General features: G+C 51.5%; 1 protein-coding gene across 2 annotated transcripts in view; it reads left to right on the top strand.

Annotated features, from left to right (window-relative positions):
* Positions 1–26,184, top strand: part of CD6 (CD6 molecule) — a 42,789-nt gene that overhangs the window by 11,059 nt on the left and 5,546 nt on the right. For both annotated transcript variants that reach the window (XM_059070457.2, XM_067037340.1), the window contains exons 2-8: positions 18,446–18,514; positions 19,456–19,806; positions 20,452–20,763; positions 21,501–21,803; positions 22,958–23,023; positions 25,515–25,655; positions 26,024–26,122. In XM_059070457.2, coding sequence (XP_058926440.1) covers positions 18,446–18,514; positions 19,456–19,806; positions 20,452–20,763; positions 21,501–21,803; positions 22,958–23,023; positions 25,515–25,655; positions 26,024–26,122 — 1,341 coding nt within the window. The remainder of the gene's footprint in view (positions 1–18,445; positions 18,515–19,455; positions 19,807–20,451; positions 20,764–21,500; positions 21,804–22,957; positions 23,024–25,514; positions 25,656–26,023; positions 26,123–26,184) is intronic.

The raw sequence follows: 26,184 nt of genomic DNA on the forward strand, positions 1-26,184 counted from the left end.
ATATGTATATGCATAGCCGATTCATTTTGCCCGACGGTAGGAACTAACACAACATGGTAAAGCAACTATACTCCAATAAAAATTAACTTTAAAAAATGACTACCAAAAAAATATAGTATCATTTCAGAGAGGAATACGTGCACCAAGGGAAATAGAGCAAAGGAAGGAAGACAGAGAGACTGGAAGTGGGGACCCAGGTAAGGCCTCTGACGACACGTGAGCAGAGATCTGATGGATGGGTTGAGCTGGGCGTGCCAAGATCAGGGAGCAGGACACACTCCAGGCAGAGGGCCCGGCAGGTGCAAAGGCCCTGAAGCAGGAGTGAGGTTCACACGCTGGAGGAGATTACAGAGGGAAGGGGAGAGTGGAGGAGATGGAGACAGAGAAGTTGACACATGTCAGGGAAAACAGATCACATACGGGCTTGGAATTAATCCAAAGGAAATGGGAGATCATCAGAGAGGTTTAAGTATAAAAGGATGTGATTTGATTTGCCCTTATGTATATACAATTATTTAACAAATATCTTTTTATCATCAACTTCGTATGTAAGCCTAAGTCAGTTTATTTAAACCTAGACATCTTCTAGGTTTCCTATATCTCAGACCAACGTTGCTTCAATAAATTGAATATATCTGTATAAACAGATAAGACACTCAGAACAACTGCGTCGTTCACTGGCCTGCCAGCCAGACCCAAGTCAGCTCTCCCTTTGTTAAAGGCTTGTAATCCCCAGGACTGAAGAATTGGGAAAGGAATCATCTGCTTACTGTGGGTTTCAATACTCTTTCATCTCGGATCTTTTTTTTTTTTTTTTTTTTTTTTTTTTTTTTTTTTTTGCGGTACGCGGGCCTCTCACTGTTGTGGCCTCTCCCGTTGCGGGGCACAGGCTCCGGACGCGCAGGCGCAGCGGCCATGGCTCACGGGCCCAGCCGCTCCGCGGCATGTGGGATCTTCCCGGACCGGGGCACGAACCCGTATCCCCTGCATTGGCAAGCGGATTCCCAACCACTGCGCCACCAGGGAAGCCCTCATCTCGGATCTTAAATTGGTCTGGTGTGGGATATACCGCGTTAACTGGTGGAAGGACCAGTTGCAGGGAGGCAGTGGGGACGGCGGGGTCTGTGTTGTGAGGGAGGGAAGCAAAGCCTTCTTGGCAACCTCACATCAGGAGCTGTCGCAGGAGGGCAAAGGGGACAGGGACTCACCCAAGGTCATAACAATGACTGGTCTCAATTCTACCATCTCTCCTGGTCACTCCCACCTGGTTCCAGCTGAGAATTAAGACACGATGTAAACATTCGTCATCCTTATTGTAAAAATGTGATAACAGCCACATTAAAAGAGATCTCACCCAGCAGGCACACACAGTGAGGCCTTTCGTCCCCGAGGGAGGGAGTGTGTAAGTCTCGGTAGCGTCGTGGGCGTTTAGTCGCATCGGCGCGGAGGTGGGTGTGCGGAAGGGCACCGTGTTGCTTGTGGTGAACATTTGTCAGAATGGCTGTGAGAAGGTGGATTCTGGGGTCTCGGGGACCAGCATGGGACCCCAGGCCGCACCACCTTCTCTGTGACTTTGGGCGAGTTTCCAAACCTCTCTGAGGGGAAAAGGGTACGACCAGAATGTCAGCTCCCCAGTTCTTGCTCTCTAGATAGACTCTAAAGCCCTCCCTGAAGATCTTTAGAGACCATTTTTCATCACCTGCATCTGTGGGGGCTGGCTCCGTTCCAGCCGCGTCCATGCAGCCGTGAAGCTCAGTCCCACAAAGCGCTTGTGGATATTTTGACTCTGGCGATCTGGAAGTGAAGGAGGGCACATCTATCCGTCCCTTGGGTTCCCCTCCTTCTCTCTCCCAAGACTCCCTAGAAGCAGCTGTGGGCTCTTACCAGCTCTTGCCTCCCAGAGGTGACCTTTGTTGCAGGTACGTGTGTGACTTAGTGTCCTAGGGCTGCGAAGTACTACAACGGGTGCATGAATAACAGAAATGTATTGTCTCACAATTCTGGAGGCTGAAAATTCAAGATCAAGGTGTCAGCAGGGTGGGTTCCTTCTGAGGCTGTGAGGAAGAATCTGTTCCATGCCCCTCTCCCAGCTTCTGGTGGTTTTCTGACAATCTCTGGCACTTCTTGGCTTCTAGAAACAAAGCCCCATCTCTGCCCTCCTGTGTGCATACGTCTGCCTCCAAATTTCCCCGTTTTATGAGGACACCAGTCATACTGGATTAGGGCCCACACTAGTGACCTTATTTTAACTCTGTGAAGACCCGATCTCCAAACAAGATTTTGCATTCTGAGGTACTGGGAGGTATGGACTCCAACATATCTGTTTTGCTGGGACACAATTCAGCCCATAGTAGTGCATGCTTGTGTGTGAGTGTGTGTGTGTGTGTGTGTGTGTGTGTGCGCGCACGTGACTCAGGAGTGGAATTTCTGGGTCACGACTATGGAAATGCTTTCTAGAGTGGTTGTGACAGCTTTGCTCCACCCCCCCACCTCCCCCCCCCAGAAATATACAGAGTCACCAACACTCCATATTACCACCCTTCTTAATTGTCAACAATCTAGTGCCTGTGAAACAGTCTCTCCCTGTGACCTGACGTTGCTTTCCCCTGCGGCTGTGTGGCTGGCTGTTTTTCATATGTTCAAGGGTCCTGTGTGTTTCTTCTTCTGTGAAGGGCCTCTTCCTGCCTTTTCCCCATTACTCTATTGCTTACCTTTTCCTCACTGGTTAATGGAAGAAGATTCTTTTCTCAGGAAGGTTTCCACGGGGGAAGGTGAGGAAAGAAGAAGATAAAGGGGGAAGTTAGGTCATCATTTCTGGCCTGAAATTTCGAGGACTCATCCACACAGCTACTCCTTCAAGGGAAAGACAGGAAGCCATTTCAGGCCCTGAGTCTCTTTCTGGAATCTCTGGGGCCAGGTTCAAATCAGAAGCTAGAATGTTAGGATTTTAGAGAGGTGACATGTTTATGTTATGTAATGTCTCAGCAGGGGCCAGAGCAGCCCCTGTAACCAAATACCTTAACATCTCTGCAACAAAATATATGATTTTTTCACACCACGTAGAATAAATAAAGACCACGGACAAGGCGGCATCATTTCAGGTCAGGAAGTCCACCCACAGAGTTATGAAAAATCCAGGGGTATCTGGGGCTTCAAAATTGCATTAAAGATTTGTGCAAGCATGTTGCCAAATAGCTCTTGAGAGTCAGGCCCCATGACGATCATTTTCTCTTTTAATCTCCCAGTAGCCCCGGGAGGTGGCTGTAAACATCATCGCTTACGTGGACAAAGGTCACTGATGATACTAGAGTTTAGGAAACAGAATGCATATATGTATATGTAAAACTGATTCACTTTGCTGTACACCTGAAACTAACACAACATTGTAAATCAGCTCTATGCCAATAAAAATTGTTTAAAAAAGAAAAGAGGGCTTCCCTGGTGGTGCAGTGGTTGAGAGTCCGCCTGCCGATGCAGGGGACACGGGTTCGTGCCCCGGTCCGGGAAGATCCCACGTGCCGTGGAGCGGCTGGGCCCGTGAGCCATGGCCGCTGGGCCTGCGCGTCCGGAGTCTGTGCTCCGCAACGGGAGAGGCCACAGCGGTGAGAGGCCCACGTACCGCAAAAAAAAAAAAGAAAAGAAATCCAGATCCTGGTATTAAGAGGAAGAGATGGGATTCAAACTCACTTCTGTGTGACTCCAAAGCCCACCTGCTTCCAACTCTGCCATGCTGCCCCGGACCCTATGGAGGTGGCTTCTTGACTTCCCTCCTCCCCAGGACTCTGGAGTTTAGAAGCAGAGTCACCAGCCAGAGGAGTGGATTGGGAGGGTGGGATGTGGCGGGGAGCGAGTAGGTGGGAGGTCCGTTGGCTGAGCCAGACCCTCACCCCAAAGCAGTGGGTGCTGGTTGCCAGAGCTAGAATGTCCACCTCAAACCTCTGCAAAGCTTCTCGAGGGTCCATCGTACTTTGGCATTGACCAAACATTCAGCTGCCTCTCTCCTTGCCCCAGTTTGAAGGCCTCTTTAGACACTGGAGAGGGAGACGCTGACCAGAGATCTTATCCATTGCTGGGGTTCAGGGACTGAGAAAGCAACAATGTCTTCCCAGCATTTAAGTCAGAGCTCGAGCACCTTTGCAAGGAGGGATAGGGAGGTCCCGTGGTGTCAGGCCACTGGTGGGGAGAAAGGGTGGCATGGAGGGTGGTTGGTCACTGCCCCACACAATCTCTCCTCTGAGCTCGCTCACGCCCCGGAAAGGTACAAGTTAGATCTCCCAGGTTGTTTGGCAAAGGCTTGGATAGTTCCTGCTCTCCATCACGTTCTCATCCTTGAGAACTCCTACTCATCCTCCAAGGCCCCTCCCAATTGCCAGAATGATTCCCTCTCACCTCTACTCTTCCTAGAGCACTTTATTCTGACCCCTGGGATAGCACTTCTACCTTATCATAATCAACTCTGAGTATATCTTCGTCCTCTACCGTGGCTTGGGGCCTGGCACAGAGCCTGGGCAAGAATGAGGAGCAAAGGAAGGAAGGAAGGAAGGAAGGAAGGAAGGAAGGACACCTCCCTGGCTAAGGGCTAAGATAGGCAGAAACGTGAACGATTTTGAGCCACTTCAGAAGTGCCCTAGACGCGACTTATGGAGGGGAGTGTGGGGTGACCGTATCGCCAGAGAGCTAAGAAATGGGCTCGAATTTGGAGAGACCGGAAGTTGAATTCTGGTTCCACATCTTAGTAACTGTGGCCTTGGGCAAGTCGCTCAAGTTTCTTGCCTGGAAAACTGAGACTAGTGGGCCCAATGGAGAGTCACAGGAGAGTACGTGCTGTATGTAAATCAGGGACACACACATGCTACCTCCTCCCAGGGAACCCAGATTTATTTCCTGAACTTGAATTCACGGGCCTGGTTGGCCTTGTGGCCGTTGGCTGCCTTCAGCTGCTAATGACACAAGGTGGCCGTGGAGATCCAGGCTGAACATGCCCCGCGCCTCCCCAGTTTCCCCTTTGAATCTGGATTTGGGCCTGGATTTGTTTAGAGAGAGGAGGTGGGTGGTGAGAGGGGAGGGGCCCCTTGGAGCTGATGGGCACAGCTGCTGAGCCTAGGGCTGGTCCCTACCCCCCAGGAGACATTCTGGTCCCGGCCAGCTTGAGAAGGGCTGTGTTTCCTTCCTAGGAGGGATGATGACGTCTGATATTAAGGGGGCCCTTCTCTTAAGGGGGCTTTCGGCCACCCCAGGAAGGTGTCAGTATCACCCCTGAGAGCTGGGGGGATTTTCACTCCTTGCCCACACTCAAGCTTCATTCACCCAGAAACTGCTGCTCCAGCAGCTCTCGGAGACTTCGAACCAGACTCACTCCTGAGAGCCAGTGGGTGGGGACGGGCCCCCCTGGAAAATCTTGCATGGCCCAGCAGAATTTCAGCTTCCACTGAAACCCAGAAACCCAGCCCTGCCCTCCGTACAGAGGCCAAACTCGGGGGGATTTTATTCTTGACTTTCACATACTTGAGTCTCTAGCTTGACACGGCAGGCCCTGTCCTGCCTCCGGGCCTTTGCATGTGCTGTACCCCCTACCCAAAATGCCCCTCTGCCTTCTCTCACTTGTGGAAGCTGCCTGACACAGTGGAAAGAGTGAATCTGGGGAACATGCTTGGATTTGAATTCTGGCTCTCGCACCACCAAGCTCTGTGACCTTGCAGTAGTAACAACTTCTCTGAGCCTCTTTGTCAGTTAAACGGGTTTCATAATAGCCCTTCCTCACAGGGTCATCATGATGCTTCTGAATGACGTCTATACAGCTCTCTGTTCAATAAATATGGATCTGCTGCCTCTGCCCCAGTGAAATGTTCCTAGACCCCAAGCCCTGGCCCAAAGGTCACCTCTCTTGCAGTAACTTCCTGAACAGGTGTAATCAAGGCAGCCCAGGAAACCCTTTGTCTGGGTTCAAATCCTTCTTTGCCTTTATTTATTTATTTACTGGCTGCATCCGCTCTCAGTTGCGGCGCGCGAGATCCTTCGTTGCGGCACGTGGGCTTCTCTCTAGTTGTGGCGCAAAGGCTTCTCTCTAGTTTTGGCCAGCGGGCTCCAGAGCACGTGGGCTCTGTAGTTGTGGCACTCGGGGTCTCAAGTTGTGACGTGCAAGCTTCGTTGCCCCGTGGCATATGGGATCTTAGTTCTCTGACCAGGGATTGAACCCCCGTCCCCTGCCACTGAACCACCCCTGCTTTGCCTCTTATGAAGTTGAAGTTCCCCTGCTTTGCCTCTTATGAGCCCTGTTGTTCTGAAAAGGGAACAACAGGGCTCATAAGAAGTTCCCCTGCTTTGCTTCTCGTGAGCCCTGTTGTTCTGGAAAGTTCCTCCACACCTCTTGGACCCTATATTTCCCCATTTGTAAGGTGGAGATAATAATACCTTCCTCTGAGCATCATAATAGAGATGAAAGAACCCATGTAAGCACACAAGACTCATTGGCAGAGGGCATTGATATGATTCAAGCAATTTACAAAGGCTTTTTCACATATGTTGTCATTTTAAAAAACGGTTGTTTTCGTTTTCAACACTAAAATTATATATAATGTAAATAGTACAGAATTTAGCAACTACAGGAAAACAAAGAAATTTACCTGTAATGGTAACTGTTACCACCCTGTTATAGAATCTTCCAGACATTTTGTTAGTGAGAAATATTGAAAAACACACAGAAGTACAGAGAGTATTTCAACAACTCCTAGGCCTCCCCACCACCCAGTTTTAAGAAATGTTTACACTTTTGCATATTTGCTCAGATCTATTTTCATAAGGAAGAAAACCATACAGATGCTGCTGAAATATTTCCTTATCCCTCCCTCCCCAGAGCACTCACGCTCCGAAGTGTGGGGTGTGTACCCTTTTTTTTCCATGTTTTTATACTTTTATTACATAAAAATGTATCAATACCCAATAGATAGTACTTGTGCCATATTTTCTACAAATGGTATCATATTGGATGTATTGTTCTACAGCTTACTTTTCTTGCTCAATATATGTTTCAAAGATCTATCCAAGTGGATAGATATAGATCTAGTTCATTCTTTTAACAAAATAGTTCAGTCTATAAATATAGCATAGTATCATTAATTATTTCCTGCTGATGAACCGTTAGATTACTTCTAATTTTCTTTGATTACATACAGTGCTGCAGTGACAATCCCTGTATGTGTCTGTATGTGAACTTGCCGGCGAATAGTTTTCTAAGCTATACATAGAAAAGTATCGTTTTGGAGTCAAGATATCAGCATCCTCAACTTTATGAGGCCTCTTTGGCCATTTTTCTATGCATTGTATTTACAAGAATATGATCATCCTGTGTATCTTGTTTACAATCTTTTACCACCTATTACTCATAGGCACACACACATCTATCACATATATACATTTGTGCTTGTTGATCTTGCAGGATCTTCTTCGCTACCCACTGGGGCCAGGTATTGGATCTTTGTGTGATCTTGTTTCAGACCTGTGAGGATTTTATACCTGTGAGGTGAGGGAGGCACGTGGGGCACATGAAGGGATCTGCCCAAGGTTTCCACAGTAAGGAAGAAGCTGGTTTTCAAACCCAGGCTTGTTCAGTTCCAATCCCATTCCCTTTCTGCCGCCCAAGACCTGCTAGACGGTTCTACGCCTTCCAGATGCTAGGGCCCCATCCAAGACCTACTGAATCGGAATTCTAGAGGGGGAACCTGGATGTCCATCTCCTGCACTCAATGGTCTGAATCCTTACGGGGAGATCGAGAAGAGGGGGCTTGTAAAAGCCCAGTGTCTCTGGCCTGCTGGACTCACTTGGAGCAACTCAAGCATGAGTTGCTCATGACTCTCTACGCTTGGTGATATCCCATCTTACCATCTGGTAGCTGCAGAGAAGGTAGAGTCTGACACGGGAACCTGAGCAAGCCTTGGGGCCAGGTCCACAGGAGCCTTTGCTTTTAGAGGAGCTCCTGTTACCATGGCAACTGCAATCCACATCTCATCTCTAGGAATGCTGGATGCCATGTTTGTAGAGCCAAGGAAGGGAATAGCGAGTTGTGAGTGTGAGGCAGCTCTGCTAAGCTTCCTAAGAAAGACAGGGAGGCAAGAGGAAAGGAGGCAGCTTTGGGGGAACTGGAATTGTCCCTTTGCAGAGAAAACTGAGGCATCCTTATGCCTGGGATGAATGAATAGATAGTCAATGGCCAGCTGCCCTCCTATGTCCATTGGGGACTGAACAGGAGAAAGCAGGGTGGGGGCACATAATGGCAGTGGCCACGTACCACGTCCTAAGCATGTTACATATGTTATCCACGCACCCCCTCAAAGCGATCCAATGTGGCTTATGGATTATGTCCAGTGCCAGGTGAAAACTGAAGTCTGGCAGGGCTCAGTGACTTTCCCAAGGTCACACAGCTAGTGATCGACAGAGATGGGTTCGGATCACTATTCTGTCTGCCCCCAAAGTCTCCGTTCTCAATCATGAAAAAAGAATTTCCTGTTTGTTTCCAGTTTGGCTATCACAGATAAGTTTACTATGAACGTGTACATAAAATTCTTTATACGAACATATGGTTTCTGGTTCTAAATGAATGACTGTAGCCATTTGTATTCCCATCAAAAGTATGGGGGCAGTCCAGTCCCCCTGTATTCCTCACCGGTTCTTGGTTGGTATGGTCAGTACTTTGACTATTACCTGTTTTAAAAGTGTGGAGATGTGTCTCACTATGGTTTGATTGCACTTCCCTAATGATTCATGATGTTGAACGTTTTTGTGTTCCTTTGCCAGGTGTATGTCTTCTTTGATTAAATGCCTGTTCTTTTATTAGTAACTGAGAAGACAATAAAAAAAACTTGAAAAAAAAAAATTCCCGGGCTTCCCTGGTGGCGCAGTGGTTGAGAGTCCGCCTGCCGATGCAGGGGACGCGGGTTCGTGCCCCGGTCCGGGAAGATCCCACGTGCCGCGCAGCGGCTGGGCCCGTGAGCCATGGCCGCTGAGCCTGCGCGTCCGGAGCCTGCGCTCCGCAACGGGAGAGGCCATAGCAGTGAGAGGCCCGCGTACCGAAAAAAAAAAAAAAATTTCCAAGAGTGTCAACTGTGAAGCTAATGCATTGGTGCCGGGAAGGCTGTGGACCCTCCTACCCCCGGGATCGTCCTATTTACACTTACTTCCCTAATACCTACTCCAGGCCCCAGCACGTGGTACAAGTTCAGCAAGTGTTAATGGAACTGAATGCAGAACAGCAATAGACTCTTTTCTCAGCTTTCAGGAAAACGTCGCTCACACGCCCCCGCTTTCCTGAGCATGAGAGTAGGAAGGGGAGTTTCCAGAAACAGAGCATACCCCAAAGCCGGTGGTGTACCTGGATTTGATCTTTGAGTTTCCTCTCACTGCAGATTGTGAACTGTTGCCTTTTACCTCCCCTGGGTTTGGTGATGGAAAGGAGGGGAATTCAGTCTGGCATGTAGGGAGGATGTCGTGCAGGTGAGCATATCCTCTGTTATATAATATGGTGACAAATACAAGCCAAAAAGTCTGGATTTCTCTGACCTGCCTGACTGAGGACCTTTGGGGCTGCGACTCTTGAAGCCTTTGCCATCACTTTTCTCTGCCAATCACGTGCTGCTTTAGCTTGGGCTGCTGTAGCAAAATACCATAGACTGGGTGGTCTAAATGTTTGTGGCTTAAACAACAAACATTTGCTTCTCACGTTTCTGGAGGCTAAGAAGTCCAAGATCAAGGTGCCAGCAGCTTCTGTGTCTGGTAAGGGTACCCTTCCTGGTCTGCAGACAGCTGACTTCTTGCTGTGTCCTCACACAATAGAGAGATGTTATGTCTCTTGCTTTTTTTTTCTTTTTTTTTTCCATCATGAGGGCTCCACCTTCATAACCTCATCTATCCCAAATTATCTCTCAAAGCCCCCACTTCCTAACACCATCACACCGGGGATTAGGGCTTTGAATATGAATTTATTCATATATGAATAAAATATGAATTTTTAGGAAGACATACCCATTCAGTCCATAGCCTGTGCATTGAGTTTTCCTTGTGTCCCTAAGCCCTTCCTAGGTATGATGAGAGAGAATGAAAACAAACAAACAAAAATCCTGTAAAATAAGTTAAATAAGCCTAAGACACCAAGTTGCTGACTTTCTCTTGGGTTCCCGGGGGCGGGGAGAAGTCAGCCCAACCTTCCTGGGTTTCGAAAGTCCCCAGTGGGTACAGCCGGTCTTAGTCACATAGACATCGACGCCGGTACCTCTGGAAGCGAGGACCACACTGCCCAGCCAAGCCCCCAGGACAGCTTCAGTCTCTGCGACACAATAAACTCAACCGAACCTCTCCAAGTCCCTTCAAATACAGGACACAGCTATTCCCTCTGAATCGAGTCATAAGCTATTTGTGCGAGCCAGCGCTACGCTTCTTTCCAATTTTAATGGAATTATAGACTGTCTTTCCTTGACAGTTGTTTTAACAATTGCTCTCCAACGAGTTTGGGACTGCTTGTACACACTGCTATATTTTAAATAGATCACCAACAAGGACCTACTGTAGAGCACAGGGAACTCTGCTCGATACTCTGTAATAACCTAAACAGGAAAAGAATTTGAAAAGGAATAGATACATGTATATGTATAACTGAATCGCTTGGCTGTGCACCTGAAACTAACACAACATTGTTAATCAACTATATTCCAATATAAAATGAAAATTTTTAAAAAAAGCATTTCAGAGGTTTACTGTTCCACTAAAGATCACTAGCTATTAGTAAATAAAACTAGTATTAAACTTAAAAAAAAATTGCTCTCCATCAACAACCTCAAAGAGAGTCTTTCTTTCTTTTTTTTTTTAACATCTTTATTTGAGTATAACTGCTTTACAATGGTGTGTTAGTTTCTCCTTTACAACAAAGTGAATCAGTTATACATATACATATGTTCCCATAACTCTTCCCTCTTGTGTCACCCTCCCTCCCACCCTCCCTATCGCACCCCTCTAGGTGGTCACAAAGCACAGAGGTGAACTCCCTGTGCTATGCAGCAGCTTCCCACTAGCGATCTAATTTACATTTGATAGTGTATATATGTCCCTGCCACTCTCTCACATCGTCACAGCTTACCCTTCCCCCTCCCCATATCCTCAAGTCCATGCTCTAGTAGGTCTGTGTTTTATTCCCATCCTACCACTAATCTCTTCATGACATTTTTTTTTTTCCTTAGAGTCCATATACATGTGTTAGCATACGGTATTTGTTTTTCTCCTTCTGACTTACTTCACTCTCGCAATGGAATGTTACTCAGCCATAAAAAGAAATGAAACTGAGTTATTTGTAATGAGGTGGATAGACCTGGAGTCTGTCATACAAAGAGAGTCTTTCAAAGAAAAACATTCACTGTAGTCCCAGCACCCTCCCACTCGGGGCTCCTCCCCCTAAACTCCCTGGGGCTTTTAGTCCTTGACTCTTTCCAGTAACCCATTTCTCCTCTGGTCTCAGAATTGAAACAAGGGGGTTCAGGGAGTGCCCGATCCAACCTGTGTGGGAGAGTTGGTGGGGAAGGGGTGGAGCAGCTCCTGGCTGGGCTGCCAGACCTCATCTTGTCCTTGTCGTGGGGATGGCAGCAGAATGCCATCTCAGGGGCTCCTGACCTAGGGAAGGTCGGCTTCCTCACGGCTGCGCGTATTCAGAAGCAGGGCCCTTTGGGGAATTGGTCCCTGGGGCTTGACTGAGTGCTGAGTTGTATCACCCTTGGAGGTGGGCTATCTAAGTTCAGGGCTGGCTGAGTGTGGTAGAGCTGGAAGACCACCCGGGTTGTCAGAGCTCCCTGCCCCTCGCCTTTGGCATGGTCAGTCACTGAAGCAGAAACCAGGATGTTGGATTCCAACCCAACACAGAGTGGCTAAGTGTGCGGGTTCTTGAACCATGCAGCCTGGGTTCGAATCCTAGCTTTGCCATTTTCTGGCTGTGTCATCTTGAGCAAATTACTACTAAACTTTTTTGCACCTTGGTTTCCCCACTTTGTGGACTTGCTGTGAGAATTAAACTGGTTAACTCATCTAAAGTATTTTTTAAAGGCCTGGTATGTGAACGTACCCAATACATGTCAGCTATATCGCTGAGCTGTGCCAGGAAGTTGTGGTGGGTACTTGGCATGTCTTGGGGCCTCCCCTTTCCCCATCAGAGCAATGGGAAGAATCATAAAGTCCTTCCCTTATCTCTCTACATTTTGGACTCAAGATGCCGGAGATGGGTAACGGCTCCCATCGGTGTGGGATGGAAATAGAACACTAGTTACGCATCTGGTTGTCTCCCAAATGCCCATCTGCAAACTGGGAACGGCAGTCCAGTGTCCACCCAGTGAATCTCAGGACTAGGGGCCAGTGGATGTTTCTGGACAGCTGCCCTCTTTGAATATCTGGGCCCCAAGCTAGAGCCTGGGAGGCAGGTCCTCCTGGATTCAACCAGCCTTCGTCATCCTTGCTCAGGACACGAAAGGCTGGTCTGCATGAACACAATTTGTGGTGGTCTCCCGGCCAACAGTCCCATGCCACTTCCAAAACCAGTGGGCGCTGCAGTCCCTGGGGCCTGGTCCCAATCCTGGAGAGGGGCACACCACACCCCCGCCCCAGCAGTGCCCTGGAGCAGCAGCCGGGCCAACTTGGGAGACCACTGCACTGGGAGTCTGTGGGCCTTGGGATACACATGGGACTGTGTGTATTCAGAATTCAGTGGGACTGACAGCCACAAAACTGCTCATAAATAAAATATGTAATCACCTGTGGCTGGGGTCACAGAGGAAAAGCCCAGGGTACGATGAGCAGCTAGAACGAGGCATTGAACTTGGGTCCCTCTGGGTCCTGGAAGACCTTCAGATGCTTAAAGCCGAGGCTTGGGCGGGAACCCCGGGAGAGAGAACTGTGTATCCCGCTTCCATCACTGAACCTCGCAACATCCTTAAAAACTCTTGGTAGCCTTTTTTTTTTGCAAATATTTTTAACATGCTGTGTTTTCCTAAACAATCCTTCGATCTCTTTTAGACAATCCAGTTGTCTCTTTGTTCTCCAGTTTTGTTCTTGTTTTTTAACTATTAGAAGCCACGTGGCCGCAGGCTTTTTGTGTAACAAGGCAGCCACTCAGGGCGCCCCGGGTACACCATCTCTCTTAATCCTCATGGCGAGCCTGCAACGTGGGTGTTTGTTGCTCCCGTTTTACAGGAGGGCCACCGAGGCTCAGAGAGGTCAATGATCTGCCTGAGTCACACAGTTAGAAAGGGGCTCAGCTAGCAAAAAGAATCGAGAACTCTCGAATTCCGATGCGTGGACACTAACCGCTGTGTCGTGTGGTATTCTGGATCGTTTCTTTAGGATAGGTTCCCGGAAGTGGAATTACCAGATCAAAAGGGGCTGGTTTGTTCTTCTTCGTTTTTTTTTTTTTTTTTTTTTTTTTTTTTTGCGGTACGCGGGCCTCTCACTGTTGTGGCCTCTCCCGTTGCGGAGCACAGGCTCCGGACGCGCAGGCTCAGCGGCCATGGCTCACGGGCTTAGTTGCTCCGCGGCATGTGGGATCTTCCCGGACCGGGGCACGAACCCGTGACCCCTGCATCGGCAGGCGGACTCTCAACCACTGCGCCACCAGGGAAGCCCTCTTCTTCGTTTTTAAGGCTGTTGACACACGTGCTCACAAACACTTTGCACTGATATTAAGGGGAGAAAGATGAGCTTCTGGCCAACGCTGCCTGCCACGCTCCCCATACTGGTTCTTTTTGTGGGTCCCCCCCCCGTAGTTCTGTAGCCCTGCTCCACTGTGCCTTCCCCTCTATACAGAATCTCTGTATCCACCGTCCACTGGGCGAGCATTTAGTATGCGCCTACGTGTTCCTGGCACATCTGATGGAGCCAGGGCCCAGGGTGCCCTCAGTGGTAGCTGATGTTTATCTCACCCCCGTATGGATGTGTGGCCGGGCCGGCATTCCACAGCCCCTACAGGGACCGGAAACTCTCCCTGCCAGCCTTGCTCTGACACTGGGCTGGCCAGCCGGGGTCTTGGCTGGGAGAACACCCCCCCTGCGTCTCTCACCTTCCAAAAGCTACAGGGAAATCCCATGGGCCTGGGCGACCCAGGAGGGGGACGAATGGCCCATTTTCTCAGGTTCCTGGCAAGGTGGCTCTGCAGTGCTTTCATTTTCCCCACTCTCTGTCTCCTTCACTTCATCCTCCCCTGGCATCTTCCTCTTGCTGCCCTAGCCAACATCCTGCCCCCACTCTGCTTGGGACCAGCCTAAAAAAGCTGCCACCTTCCTTGGGGGTGCTGGGTAGCTCTCCCAACTTCTTTCGCCTCCCAGTCAGAAACCCTCCCCTCCCTCCCTTACCCCTCTTGGTCCATAACTTTCCAGAACGTGAGGCTCAACCCAAGATGGTTTTCTGGACACACAGGAGAATTTCAAGTGGTAAATGAACAGAGCATTAAATAACACTGAACAAAGTGATTAAAAAAGGTATTGAATTATTTTATTTTCAATGCTCTGTCACCCTCAGAGATCATCTGATCTCCTCAAAGAGTCTCTATTTGATGATGACATGTGTCTCAATATTTCTAACTTGGCTTTATTTCTAGTATACTTATTTTTACAATTCCCTTGTACTTTAGGCAAGCGATACAAAAAGCCCATTTATATTGTTACCTTTTCTAGTTTTTCTGCATATCTACCTCTGTACCTAATCTTATATGGATGGAATCTATATAAAATTATGTATAATCATCTGTATATGTGATTTTTCTTAGTACAGCCTTTCATCTCTTTCTTTCACCTCTTGTTTCTTCTCTCTCTCCCACCTCTCTTCTCCCAGCAACATAATTTTCAGGGCCCAGTGCAGTATGAAAATGAAGGACCCTTTGTTCCAAAGTTATTGAGAATTTCAAGATGGAGACGGCAGAGCATTAAACCAAGTCTAGGACACTTAAGTGCAGGTCACACGGCCATGCAGCTGGCCCCGCTCTGTCTTTCCCTTGAAGTCCTCCTTTTTTTAGGGGGAGTTGCCTTTCTTTGGCTTGCAGGATATTTGTTCACTGACCAGGGACTGCACCCGCCCCCTTGGCATTGAAAGCGCAAAGTCCTAACCACTGGACCGCCAGGGAATTCCCATCCACCTTTCTAATTTACCCATTTTCATAACTTGGTGTGTGTTCTTCCGTACTTTCCTCCATGTTCACATAATCATACTAGTTCGTAAGAGTGGGTTTTTGGCCATTGTTTTACAAAAGTTGTATCATATTACATTTTCTTCTTTGTATCTTGCTTCCTTACTCAACAGAGCGTGGAAATCCCTCCAAGTGGTATAAGCCTATTTCATTCTTTATAAAGCCTGCATAAGATGCCATGCTGTAAATAGATCATATTTATTCTGCAACTTTCCCAACAGATGGGCATTCACCCTTTCCAGTTGTTTGCTGTTCAAAAACCTGCAATGTATACTTTTACATTCAGGCATCTTTGCGTTGTAAAGCAAATTCACAGGATAGGGTAAAGACTCCTTTTCCAATCAATTTGTTGCAGCAAAAACGAGAATTAAATTTATAGAAAAGTGTGAAGCACAGGGCCAGGCAAAGGCAGTAACAAGGTCTGGGAAGTGCCGACCCTGCACTGGGTTCTCTGTGAACCGAGGCCTGGATGGAAGGAGGCTGAGAGGTGACTTCTGTGCCTGCACACAGAAATCAAAACACAAAAGCCAGTCTCCCTTGTTGGGAGAGGGGACAGGGAAATGCCTGTGACACAGAAGACAAACCCTTGAGTATACCTGGTATCAATAAACGGCCTCGGCAATGGCTGTCCTTGGAGCTGGAGGTTCCTGCTCACTCTTTCATTCATTCAGTCAATCAGCAAACCCTGTGTTGGGCACTCTGGGAGCACGGCGCTGACCCGGCCTTTGGCCCCGCCCTCCAGGGTTTTCTGATCTAGCAGAAAACATGCGTGCCTTTATGCATGAGAAATAGTTTCTTAGACCAGAGATAGGTACACAGAGGCATGTAGAGACCCCCCCACAGACACACAGGCAGTCACAACAACATACACACTCACGGGCTTCCCTGGCGGCACAGTGGTTGAGAGTCCGCCTGCCGATGCAGGGGACGCAGGTTCGTGCCCCGGTCCGGGAAGATCCCACGTGCTGCGGAGCGGCTGGGCCCGTGAGCCACGGCCGCTGAGCCTGCGCGTCCGGAGCCTGTGCTCCGCAACGGGAGAGGCCACAGCGGTGAGAGGTCCACGTACCACAAAAACAAACAAACAAACAACATATACACGCAGAGACATACACATAATGGTACACAACTGCCACACACACACACACACACACACACGCACCGCAGCCAGCGTCCCAGTCCCTCCATCCTCTCCCCACCACCCCAGCACATGTAGAAATAATAACAACTGCACAGGAGCACTGGGACCATTGCTGTGGGAACCAGGATTCTGAAATCCTAACTTGGGAGCATTTGAATCCTCGCTCTGACTATGACATTAGCTGCAGGGTTTGTGCTCTGAATTCTGAGTCATTTCCCATTCGGGGGGTCAGGCTGGGCAGCCAACCAGGGAGTTGGTGAGGACAGGCAATTAAAGGCTTAGTTACTTCTGTCTGAGTGACGGAGTAGCCCAGTTGGATGCTTGTAGGAGAGCTGTGTCTGCAGGTGTGTGTGTGTGTGTGTGTGTGTGTGTGTGTGTCTGCAGGTGTGTGTGTGTGTGTGTGTGTGTGTGTGTGTGTGTGTGTGTATGCTCATCTAGGTGTGAGTCCATGGAATATTCTCAGGCGAGGCTGAGAATGTGTAGCAGTCATGCCTGAATCTTCAGCCCCCGCAGCAGTCAGGCCAGGTCAGGCTAGGCTGCGATAATAAGTACATCTCAACATCTTCATGGCTTAACACTAGAAAGGCTCACTTCTTGCACAAAACTCAAGGTGGGTCAACGTCCCCCTCCACCTTGTCTTTGCATGGGGAACCCAGGGCCTCTAATTTGGCCACAACAGAGCGGAAAGAGTTGGAAGAGGCTCGCTGCCTCTTACCTACCTTGGTCCAGCAGTGGGTACACGTCCTTCTGCCTAGACGTCAATGGCCCCAACCTGAGGGCAGGAGAGCCCAGAAGGGTAGAGGAGCTCCTTTATGAGCATTACGGCCCTAGCCATATCCTTCCTTTTACGTTTCTGCCGACCGAGAGATCCCTGCCCGGCGTGGATCCAATTCCTCGGAGACAGTTCAAATCCCGCCTCTGCCGCTTGCTAGCTGGGTGGCTTCAGGCCATGTATCAGCCAGGGTCCCAACAGGAGGCAGGTGGCACGCTCAAAATAGGAGTTTGAAGGGGTCTTATGTAGCAAAGGACTATTTAGAAAGGCGAGGGCAGTAACCAGGAGCTCGGAGCAGCTGAGCTGCCATCACCCTGAGCCTGAGCAGAAAAGACCACAGAGTGGTCATTGAGACCCGGAAGGAGAAAGTCACGGAGAAGTGACCCCGTGGAGAGGACCAATGACCTTCAGATGAGGGGCACAACCTGCCCGAGGGATCCCACCGGGAGGGAACCAGGAGGATAAACACCGCGACTTCACTCTCTTCCTTCCCTCCTCTCTCTGCTGGGACTCCCCATTGGCTGAGCCCAACAGACGCCCAAGTGCTCCGGAAGATGCTGATTTAGTCGAAACAGGTCAGCCTCCCAGGGCAAAGTGGAGAGAGGCTCTGGAGGGACAAATGGACACAATCTGGCACAGTCAATTGATTTCTATTCTCTGGGCCTCCCTTTCCTAATTTCTAAAAGGTGCACGCTAATACCTACCTCACTGTGTTGTTGAAGGAAAATGGAATAACATATGCAAAGACCTGGCATAGAATCGGTCCTCAGCAAATGTTAGTTTCTTAGTGTCTGAAAGTACTTCATAGTGCAGTGGTTCCCAGCGCAGGATGCTCCAATTACCCTAAAGTCTGGTATGAGTTTCTCAGCCAAATTTTCCAAACCGAAAATGTTCTTCCTGATAATAACTCCCATTTTTGAGCTTCTTCTGTATGTGAAGCATTTTACAGGCATTGCCTCCTTTTAGACTCACTGAACTTTTGTAAGTGTTATTGCCAACAAATTGGGACTCTGGCCGAGAGCAGTTAGTAACCCCTCCATGGTCGCTCAGCCAGTAAGTGGGTCTGGCCCCAAAGCCACAGCTCGTCCTCTCTGCTCTCCTCTGATTTCTGAGGATGCGTGCATGATTAGTAGATAAAGTGCAGGATGCTGCAACTCCAAAGCTTGAGAATTTCCCTACCCCGAAAGGAGGTAAGTGCACCCAAGGTCGAGGACCCTGTCCTACCAGAGGCCCCATGTAGCCACAGAAGGCTCCAGAAAGTGCGCCCTGCCCTTCAAGGCACCTGTGTGCCCTCCAGGCCTGAGCTCACTCACGGCTGTTGCTGGTTAATTTCAGGTCACCCAAGTCCAGCCCCATCTGGCCAGCCCAACATCAGCAGTGAAGAGAGCCAGCTCTTGGAGCCAGGTGAGGAAACAATCTCGCGGGGCTCACGGTCAGCTTTCTGAGACCAAGTAGGTGGTCTGCTGCGGTGATGGGAAAGGGAAATGGGCTTCTATGGTACCAGGGAGGCTCCCTGACTCCAGACAACACTTCTCCTTCCTGACCCAATGCCCGAAGCTCCACGGCTAGATTCACTTTGAGATCTTAGAGCTACCATCTTTGGGAGGCCACTGACGAAAGGTCCTGCACATGTGGGCAAGGCATTCAGCGGGCATTTAAAGGGGATTTGTTGAGAACAAGCTGAAGGACACTTGGTAGGAGTGGTGGGGTTCCATCAGATGGGTCCTCAATGAACTCAACAGATATTTAAGGACCTACTCTGTGCAAAGTTGTGTGCAACCCTGGGCAAACACAGGAGGCGATCCCTCCAGGAGGGGCTCTGGGGAAGGGGGAGCCACCACCCACTGAGGCCGCTCATCTTCAACCCCATCACCACCCCCATGTCCATCCTCCAAGGTTCTGGTGTCACAATGGCAGCCTCCATGGTAGTACCCTCAGAATAGCGGAGGGGCCTGGGAGGAGAAGCATGGCACCCACAGTAGCGCGGGAGAGGGCCTCTCAACCCAGGACCCTGCCCTCCTTTCACACAAGGGTGACTCTGGAGACAGAGGCAAGAAAGAAGAGTTTGTGGAGACTGGACACCCCAGGGCTAACCCATCCTAACCTCCAGTCACCTTCGGCCCTACCTTCTCTTGTCTCTAAGGAGGACCAAAGGGTGAGGGGATGAGGCAGCCCAGCCCCATTTTGCAGACTGGAAGGCTGAGGCTCAGGGCGGGTAGGGTATGGTCCAAGGTCACGCAGCAGATCAGCGGTGGGACCCTTGGCGGCTGTCCGCCTCCCCCTCCATCCCTGAGGTCGGCAGAATCCGAATCAGCCGAGGCTCAGCTGGGATCTGGCCCTTCCAGGGGAGCGATTGCAGGTCCGCCTGATGAACGGGAGCAGCCGCTGCAACGGGACGGTGGAGGTCTGGTTCCGGCAGTCCTGGGAGCCTGCATGCGGGGCACTCTGGGACCTCCGCGCCTCCGATGCCGTGTGCCGCTCGCTGGGCTGCGGCCGGGCGGAGCCGCTGGAACAACCCGTCCTGCCGACCCCGGCGCTGCCGCCTGGTGCAGCCGCGGGAAACGCGAGCTGGGCCCTGAATACCAAGTGGGCCCTGGCGCCCACCGTCCAGTGCAGCGGCCCCGAACGCCAGCTCTGCAAGGTGGTGGAGCACGCGTGCAGCAGCGACGAGAGGCCGGTCCAGGTCACCTGTGCAGGTACGAGCGGACCAACCCGCTCCCGCCGCCGGGCTCCTCCCTGTCCTACCTCCCAGTTCTTCGGCCACTGCCCCCGCCTCCTGTCCCCAGCCCTGGCCACTGGACCCAAGTCTCGCCCTCCGGACTTCTACCCCGACCCACCACCGACGCGAATACAATTGGCTCCCTCACCGGAGGGCTGCAGCGCCTCTACACCCTGGTACAGAAATAGGCGAGGTTCCCAGGATCTCTTAGCGCTGCCGCTCCCCAGCCCCGAGACCAGCTCTTCAGGCCCCGCCCATCCGGTCTCTTGCCCCACCCACTAGTCTGCCGCTCAGCCTACCCTGCCCTCAGCCCTGAGCCGATTCCTCAGCCCCGCCCACCAAGTTACTAGCCCCTCCCCAAAGGCCTCCAGCCCCTCCCACTAGGTATCCAGCACCGCCCCTGGGTCCCCAGTCTTGACCAGTTCCCCACCTCCGCCGCACCCCAGGTCCCCAGCCCAGGCAGGCAGTGTTCCCCAGTCTTACCCACTGGGTTACCCGCCCCTCTCACTTGGGTCCACAGCCCCAGGCACAGCTCTCCTGCCCAGTCCCAACAATCCTCCGGCCACTTCCCTCCTCTCCCTCCTTCCTCACATCCACAAACCCCTTCTCCTCCTATCCCCAGAAAACCTCGCTTTGAAATTGGTGGGTGGTGGCAGCCCGTGCGAGGGCCGCGTGGAGATGCTGGAGCACGGACAGTGGGGCTCCGTGTGTGACGACACGTGGGACCTGGACGACGCCCACGTGGTGTGCCGGCAACTGAGCTGCGGCTGGGCAGTCCAGGCCCTGCCCGGCTTGCACTTTGCCCCCGGCCAAGGACGCATCCACCGGGACCAAGTGAACTGTTCCGGGTCGGAGACCTACCTGTGGGACTGCCTGGGGCTGCCGGGAAACGGCTACTGTGGCCACAAGGAGGACGCAGGCGTGGTGTGCTCAGGTCAGTGGGCGGTGCTGAACCACGGTTATCCAACACTTCCTGGAGGCCTGCTGGGCGCCAGGCCTGCAGTTAGTGCTGGAGAGATGGTCCCTGCCCATGGGAGGCCATAGTCCAAGAGGGAAGATGAGACCCAGACAAACATAATCCAGGAGAGAGAGGGGCAAATGCCTTAAGAAAGGAAGCCGGGTCGAGTTAAGACACAGCAGGCAATCCAGAGCTGGAGGGCTAAGCCTGCCCACCTCCTGGAGGAGGTGACATTAGAGGTGAGGCTTTTTCTGAGTGGGAGTTGGTCACCTGGTGCAGAACAGCAAGAGGAGATGGAGGCTGGAGGCCCTGTGGAGGCTGTCGGCAGCCCAGATGAGGACAGGAAGTTCTGGTCCAGCCAGTGCTGTTCTTAATGTGCCCAAGAATGAGTAGGGAGGCAGGTCTCGTCCAATGTACATTCTGATTCAGCAGGTCTGAGGCAGGGCTTGAAATTCTGCATTTCTAACAAGATCCCAGGTGATACGGAAGCTGCTGGTCCAAGGACCACATTTGAGCAGCCAGGATGTAGACAGCAGCTGGGTCAGCTGGAGCAGGTGGGGCAGATGAGAGGAGGGGATACAGAGGCAGGAGGGAGAGTACACAAGATCTGGAGACCGATGGGCTCTGGGGAGCTTGCATTTGTGGGTCGGGGCTGGTGAGGGTTTCTGCCCAAAGGATTCTGACCTGACTCTGACCCCCCCCACCCCCTGCAGAGCACCAGTCCTGGCGCCTGACCGGGGGCGCTGACCCCTGCGAGGGGCAGGTGGAGGTGTACTTCCGAGGGGTCTGGAACACGGTGTGTGACAGTACGTGGTACGAACCGGAGGCCAAGGTGCTCTGCCGGGACTTGGGCTGTGGGACTCTGGCCCGGGTGCCCAAGGGGCTGCCACACTCCCTGTCGGGCAAGATGTACTACTCATGCGAGGGAGGGGAGCCCACGCTCTCCAAGTGCTTCTGGCGGTTCAATAACTCCAACCTCTGCAGACAATCACAGGCAGCCAGGGTCCTCTGCTCAGGTATCCCTCCTTCCCCCCACCCCACTCCCCCTCACCCCCAGATTTTGGACCAAGAATTGCATCTGAATCCACAGCCTAAGGACTACAGCTTGGGCTAGATCAGGAATGGCAAATACTGGCATAAGAGGGACCATTGCCCTTCCCATGCCCAGGCAGACATTACTGAATAATCAGGGCATTCTTTTCCCCAGATCCTTGACTCAGTCCCAGAATCATGAATCCAGTCTTTATTAAGGCATTGTTATATGCGAAGCAGTGTTCCCTATTGACTGGAGCCGGCTCAGGAGATAAAACCAGTTTGCCATCCCAGGATCATAATAAAAATAACATTAGGAGACACTAATAATATTAGCCACAGTGTCTGGAGCCCTAATCAGGTGCCAGGCATTGCTGGGCACTCAGTATATATTTCAGCAGAGCCTCCCATCTGCTCTACGAATTGGGTTTCACGAAGTCTAAGACGGCATTGAAGATAAGTCACACTGTTAGTATTTTAGGTACCATAAAGGACAAGAATGCTGCCAAAATAAACTCTTGAAGTGCCATCAATTGTAGCGATAGATGTCATCACCCCGATTTCCGAGGTGTTAAAATGTGAAAAAGCAAGAGCGTTAAACAAACACAGCTTTAGCATCTCTTTGGAGGTCAGACACCAGGCTGTGAATTCCAGCTCTGCCAATTACCAGCTGGGAGGCTTCGTCTTGTGAATATGTGGGTGCTGATACCAGGCACTTCACAGGGTAGCCGGGAAGTCAGATAATATCCACCAAGGGAGGTTGTAAGCCCCATCCCTTACCCGTCCAATGATTATGATAATGACGAGACTGTCCGATTCCCACCTCCTGAGGCAGGTGTGAAGACCAAATCCAATGCTAGATGGAAAAGGGAAATACTTGTGTGCTATAGCAGAGTAAACAGAAGGAAGGGCTCATTCTTTCATCAGCCCTTTATTTAAACCAAAAAACCTTCCTGGCATTTAATCCATGAGATCCCCCTTATTGTGGGGTGTGGGAAAGACTCAGCCATGGGCCCCGGTGGGAACACACCCACAGTTGCAAGCCACTCGTCTGTCTTGTCCGGTTTCTAGCACAAGGCCTGGCCACAGTTGGTGCTCGGGCACGTGTGCTGAGTGAATGAACAGTGCTTTCTGACAGGTGCCCGGAGCCTGCTCAATCTGTCCACTTCTGAAATCCCTGCAAGTGCTCGGCCGGTCACTGTGGGTGAGTGTCCCTGGGGATGCAGTTTCTCAGAGGCTCGGGTGCGTGTGTGTGTGTGTGTGTGTGTGAGAGAGCATGTGTGTGTGTGAGTGTGTGCGTGTGTGTGAGTGTGTGCATGTGTGTGTGAGTGAGCGTGGAGTGTGTGAGTGTGCGAGTGTGTGAGCGTGCGCGCGCGTGTGGGTGTGAGTGTGTGAGTGTGAGCGTGCGAGTGTCTGTGTGTGAGTGAGCACGCGTGTGTGTGAGTGTGTGTGACTGTGTGTGTGTGAGTGTGCGTGCGTGTGTGTGTGAGTGTGTGTGTGTGTCTCTGCGGGAGGGGTCTGACGGTTTGTCCCCCATCCCCTACCTCCGGACAGTGAACTTGACTCCCCCCACCATCCCCGGGGCTCTCTGGCTGCTTCGTGCTCCTTTCACCTCGCCTGCCTCTATCATGTCAGCTCCACAGCTCCCTGAATCCTGATATTTCTTGGACAGGTGTCCTCTCCCCACTCTCTCTGTGAGCTCCTGTAGGGCAGAGGATAGAGCTGTAGAGAACTGGAGCTGATCCGACACCGGCCAGGGCGTTGGGGACGCCGAGGGCAACAGCCAGTGTGTTTATAATGTTCTGAGCACCGGCCAGGGCTTTATAGTCATTATTTCCCAACCCTTTAATTTTCCCGGCAGCCCCCTGGGGGAGGTCTTCCCACAGCCCTTACACAGAGGAGCAAGCTCGGGCTCAGAGGGTGAGGTGGTGGCCAGCAGTGTTGGCTGGAATTTGCCTTCCAGGCTCTGAGCTCTGAATCCACACTTGGTCTGTCCTCCACTTGTGTGTAGCCAACTCCTGGGGCCCAGCCCCCAGCTGTGCCTCTTGCTAGCTGTGTACTGTTGGGAAATTCTTAACCTCTCTGAGCCTAAGATCCCGTGACTATAAAACGAGGATAATAATCCTAGTACTTCTCTCCTAGCATTGTTGTGAGTCTCCAGTAAATTAATTTTCATAAAGTACTTACAACAGGGCTTAGTACATAGTAAGCACTGTCTGGGCCTCAGTTATTCTTATTTATGGATTGTTTAGTCCAGGCAGGGAGCCCCGTGGCAGCCCCGAGATAACCACAGGGACCCGGATTCACAGGCTTACCCCTTCCCCTGGCTCCTGGCTGCCTCTCCCAGGCCCTCTCCAGAGGTGGGTGGGCGGCTTGGGGAGGGGACAGAGGGGCCCCAAGTCCTGCCAGGGAACCTGGCAATGGCTGAGGGCGCGGAGAGGGTATGAAATGCTGGGCACTGCGCAGACTGGAGGACGAGCTCCTGCCAGGACCCACACACCCTCTCACACTCTCCATTGCTGAGGTCCGGGTTGGGAGGCATGTCGCCCTCAGAAGAGCAGAGCTCTTCTGGAGGGCCGGTCTCCAAGGAGCACACTCCAGCGCTTGCTTCTGCAGCCCCTCCCTCGGCCCTGACCCCCTTGGCCCACATTCGCGGCTCTCCCATAGCCCCCTACAGTCCAGTCTCTCCCCTGCACCTGCTTGCTGCTGCGAAATCCAGTTCCTACCCCAGCGCAGGCTGCCCCATTTGCAAACAGAAGGGGAGAGGGGAGAAAATGAGGACGGGGTGTGTGGGGGGTGATCTCCCAAGGGGAGCAGACACTGCCAGCAGCCAGGGAGTCGGAGTGATCTCATCCCCCAACCTCCTGCGTTACTGTTACTACCCTTCCTCCAGCTCTGTGGCCCGCGCACCCCAGGCTTTCTGCACCGAGCGGGAGATGGTTCGTGTCTCTGGGATGATGAGGGTTAGGGCCTCCCTGCAGCTTCCATCCGTTCTCTGCTTTGGGTTCTTTTCAGCAGGGGTGAGGCCAAGAGGGAGGGGAAGGCAAGAAGTCACACCAGGGCTGCAGAGCTGAGAGGTCTGGAATCAAGGCCCTCCCTCAGCCCCGCCCTCAGGGTGCATGTCTGGTAAGAAGGAGGCATCTGGGGCAAGGAAAGGAGATCTCGCTCTCCTGATGGTCTGTTCCCTGCCAGCAGATGCTCAGAGCCACCTTCTCTGGGGATCCAGCCTTGGTCTTCCCTGTAGAGAATCAGGTGCCCCTTGGAGGGCCACACGCCTGTCTATACCTTCATCACAGCAGGAAACTTACTGAATTGGACTGAATTGGCTTGTCAATCTTCCCACTAGACAGAGGCCCTCAAGGCCTGTGACATTGCCATCATATTTGTCTCCCCAGGTCTAGTGCCTGGCACACAGTGGGTGCTCAATAATTGTTGAGCAGAGACAGATCTCCTGGCTTCGTGGCCAGGAGAAAGTTTCATTCAGTCAGTTATTCGTTCAATATGCATTTCTCAGGCACCTACTATATACCAGGCACCTAAAAGCAGATGGGAAAATTTTTTTTTAAAAAAAGGGAGGAGGAGGATACATCCAAAAGGGAAGTGGGTCAGATGCAGAGAAGAAGGAGAGGTGAGAATGGCAGGGAGAAGTCCATGTCCCTTCCTTTTTCTCCCTGATTTGGGGTTCTTGCTTCCAGAATCTTCTGTGACGGTGAAAAGGAAGGACTGGGAATCTCGAGAGCTAATGCTCCTCATCCCTTGCATCGTTCTGGGAATTCTCCTGCTTGTCTCACTCAGTTTCATAGCCATCATCCTCTTGAGAATTAAAGGAAAATACGGTAGGTGCAGAGTCCCAGGAGCCACGGGAAAGGCCCAGGGATGAAAAGAAGCAGACCTGAGGTACAGTCCTCCCAGAGGGACACGAGCCATGGGGAACCCCAGCAGTAATGGCAGTGATCCAGCAATGGCCACCCAGCCCTGGCCCCAAGAAGCACCTCCTGATGGGAAGGATTTTCCCAGCATGCCCCGCAGAAGTTGTCCACAGGAGGACCAGATTGTGTGTGTGTGTGTGTGTGTGTGTGTGTGTGTGTGTGAGGGTGTTTGGGGATGGGGGAGGTGAGGAGGGAGGTATCCCCAAGAGAGCAGAACCAGGGAGACTGGAAGGTGCACAAAATGACTTGTAGGATCTCTGCCTCCCCTTCCTCAGCCCTCCCCGCTATGGTGAACCACCAGCACCTACCCACCACCACCCCAGCGGGGACCGCAAGCCATCAAGAGGTTCCCATCACCATCGCCAAAGAAGAAAGTAGGATGTCACCCACCCTGGGGGTGAGGAGGGCGGGGGAGGACAGGAAGGGGATATTTTCC

The sequence above is a fragment of the Kogia breviceps genome, chromosome 7, assembly GCF_026419965.1.
Source record: "Kogia breviceps isolate mKogBre1 chromosome 7, mKogBre1 haplotype 1, whole genome shotgun sequence".
In the NCBI taxonomy this organism is placed as follows: domain Eukaryota; kingdom Metazoa; phylum Chordata; class Mammalia; order Artiodactyla; family Physeteridae; genus Kogia; species Kogia breviceps.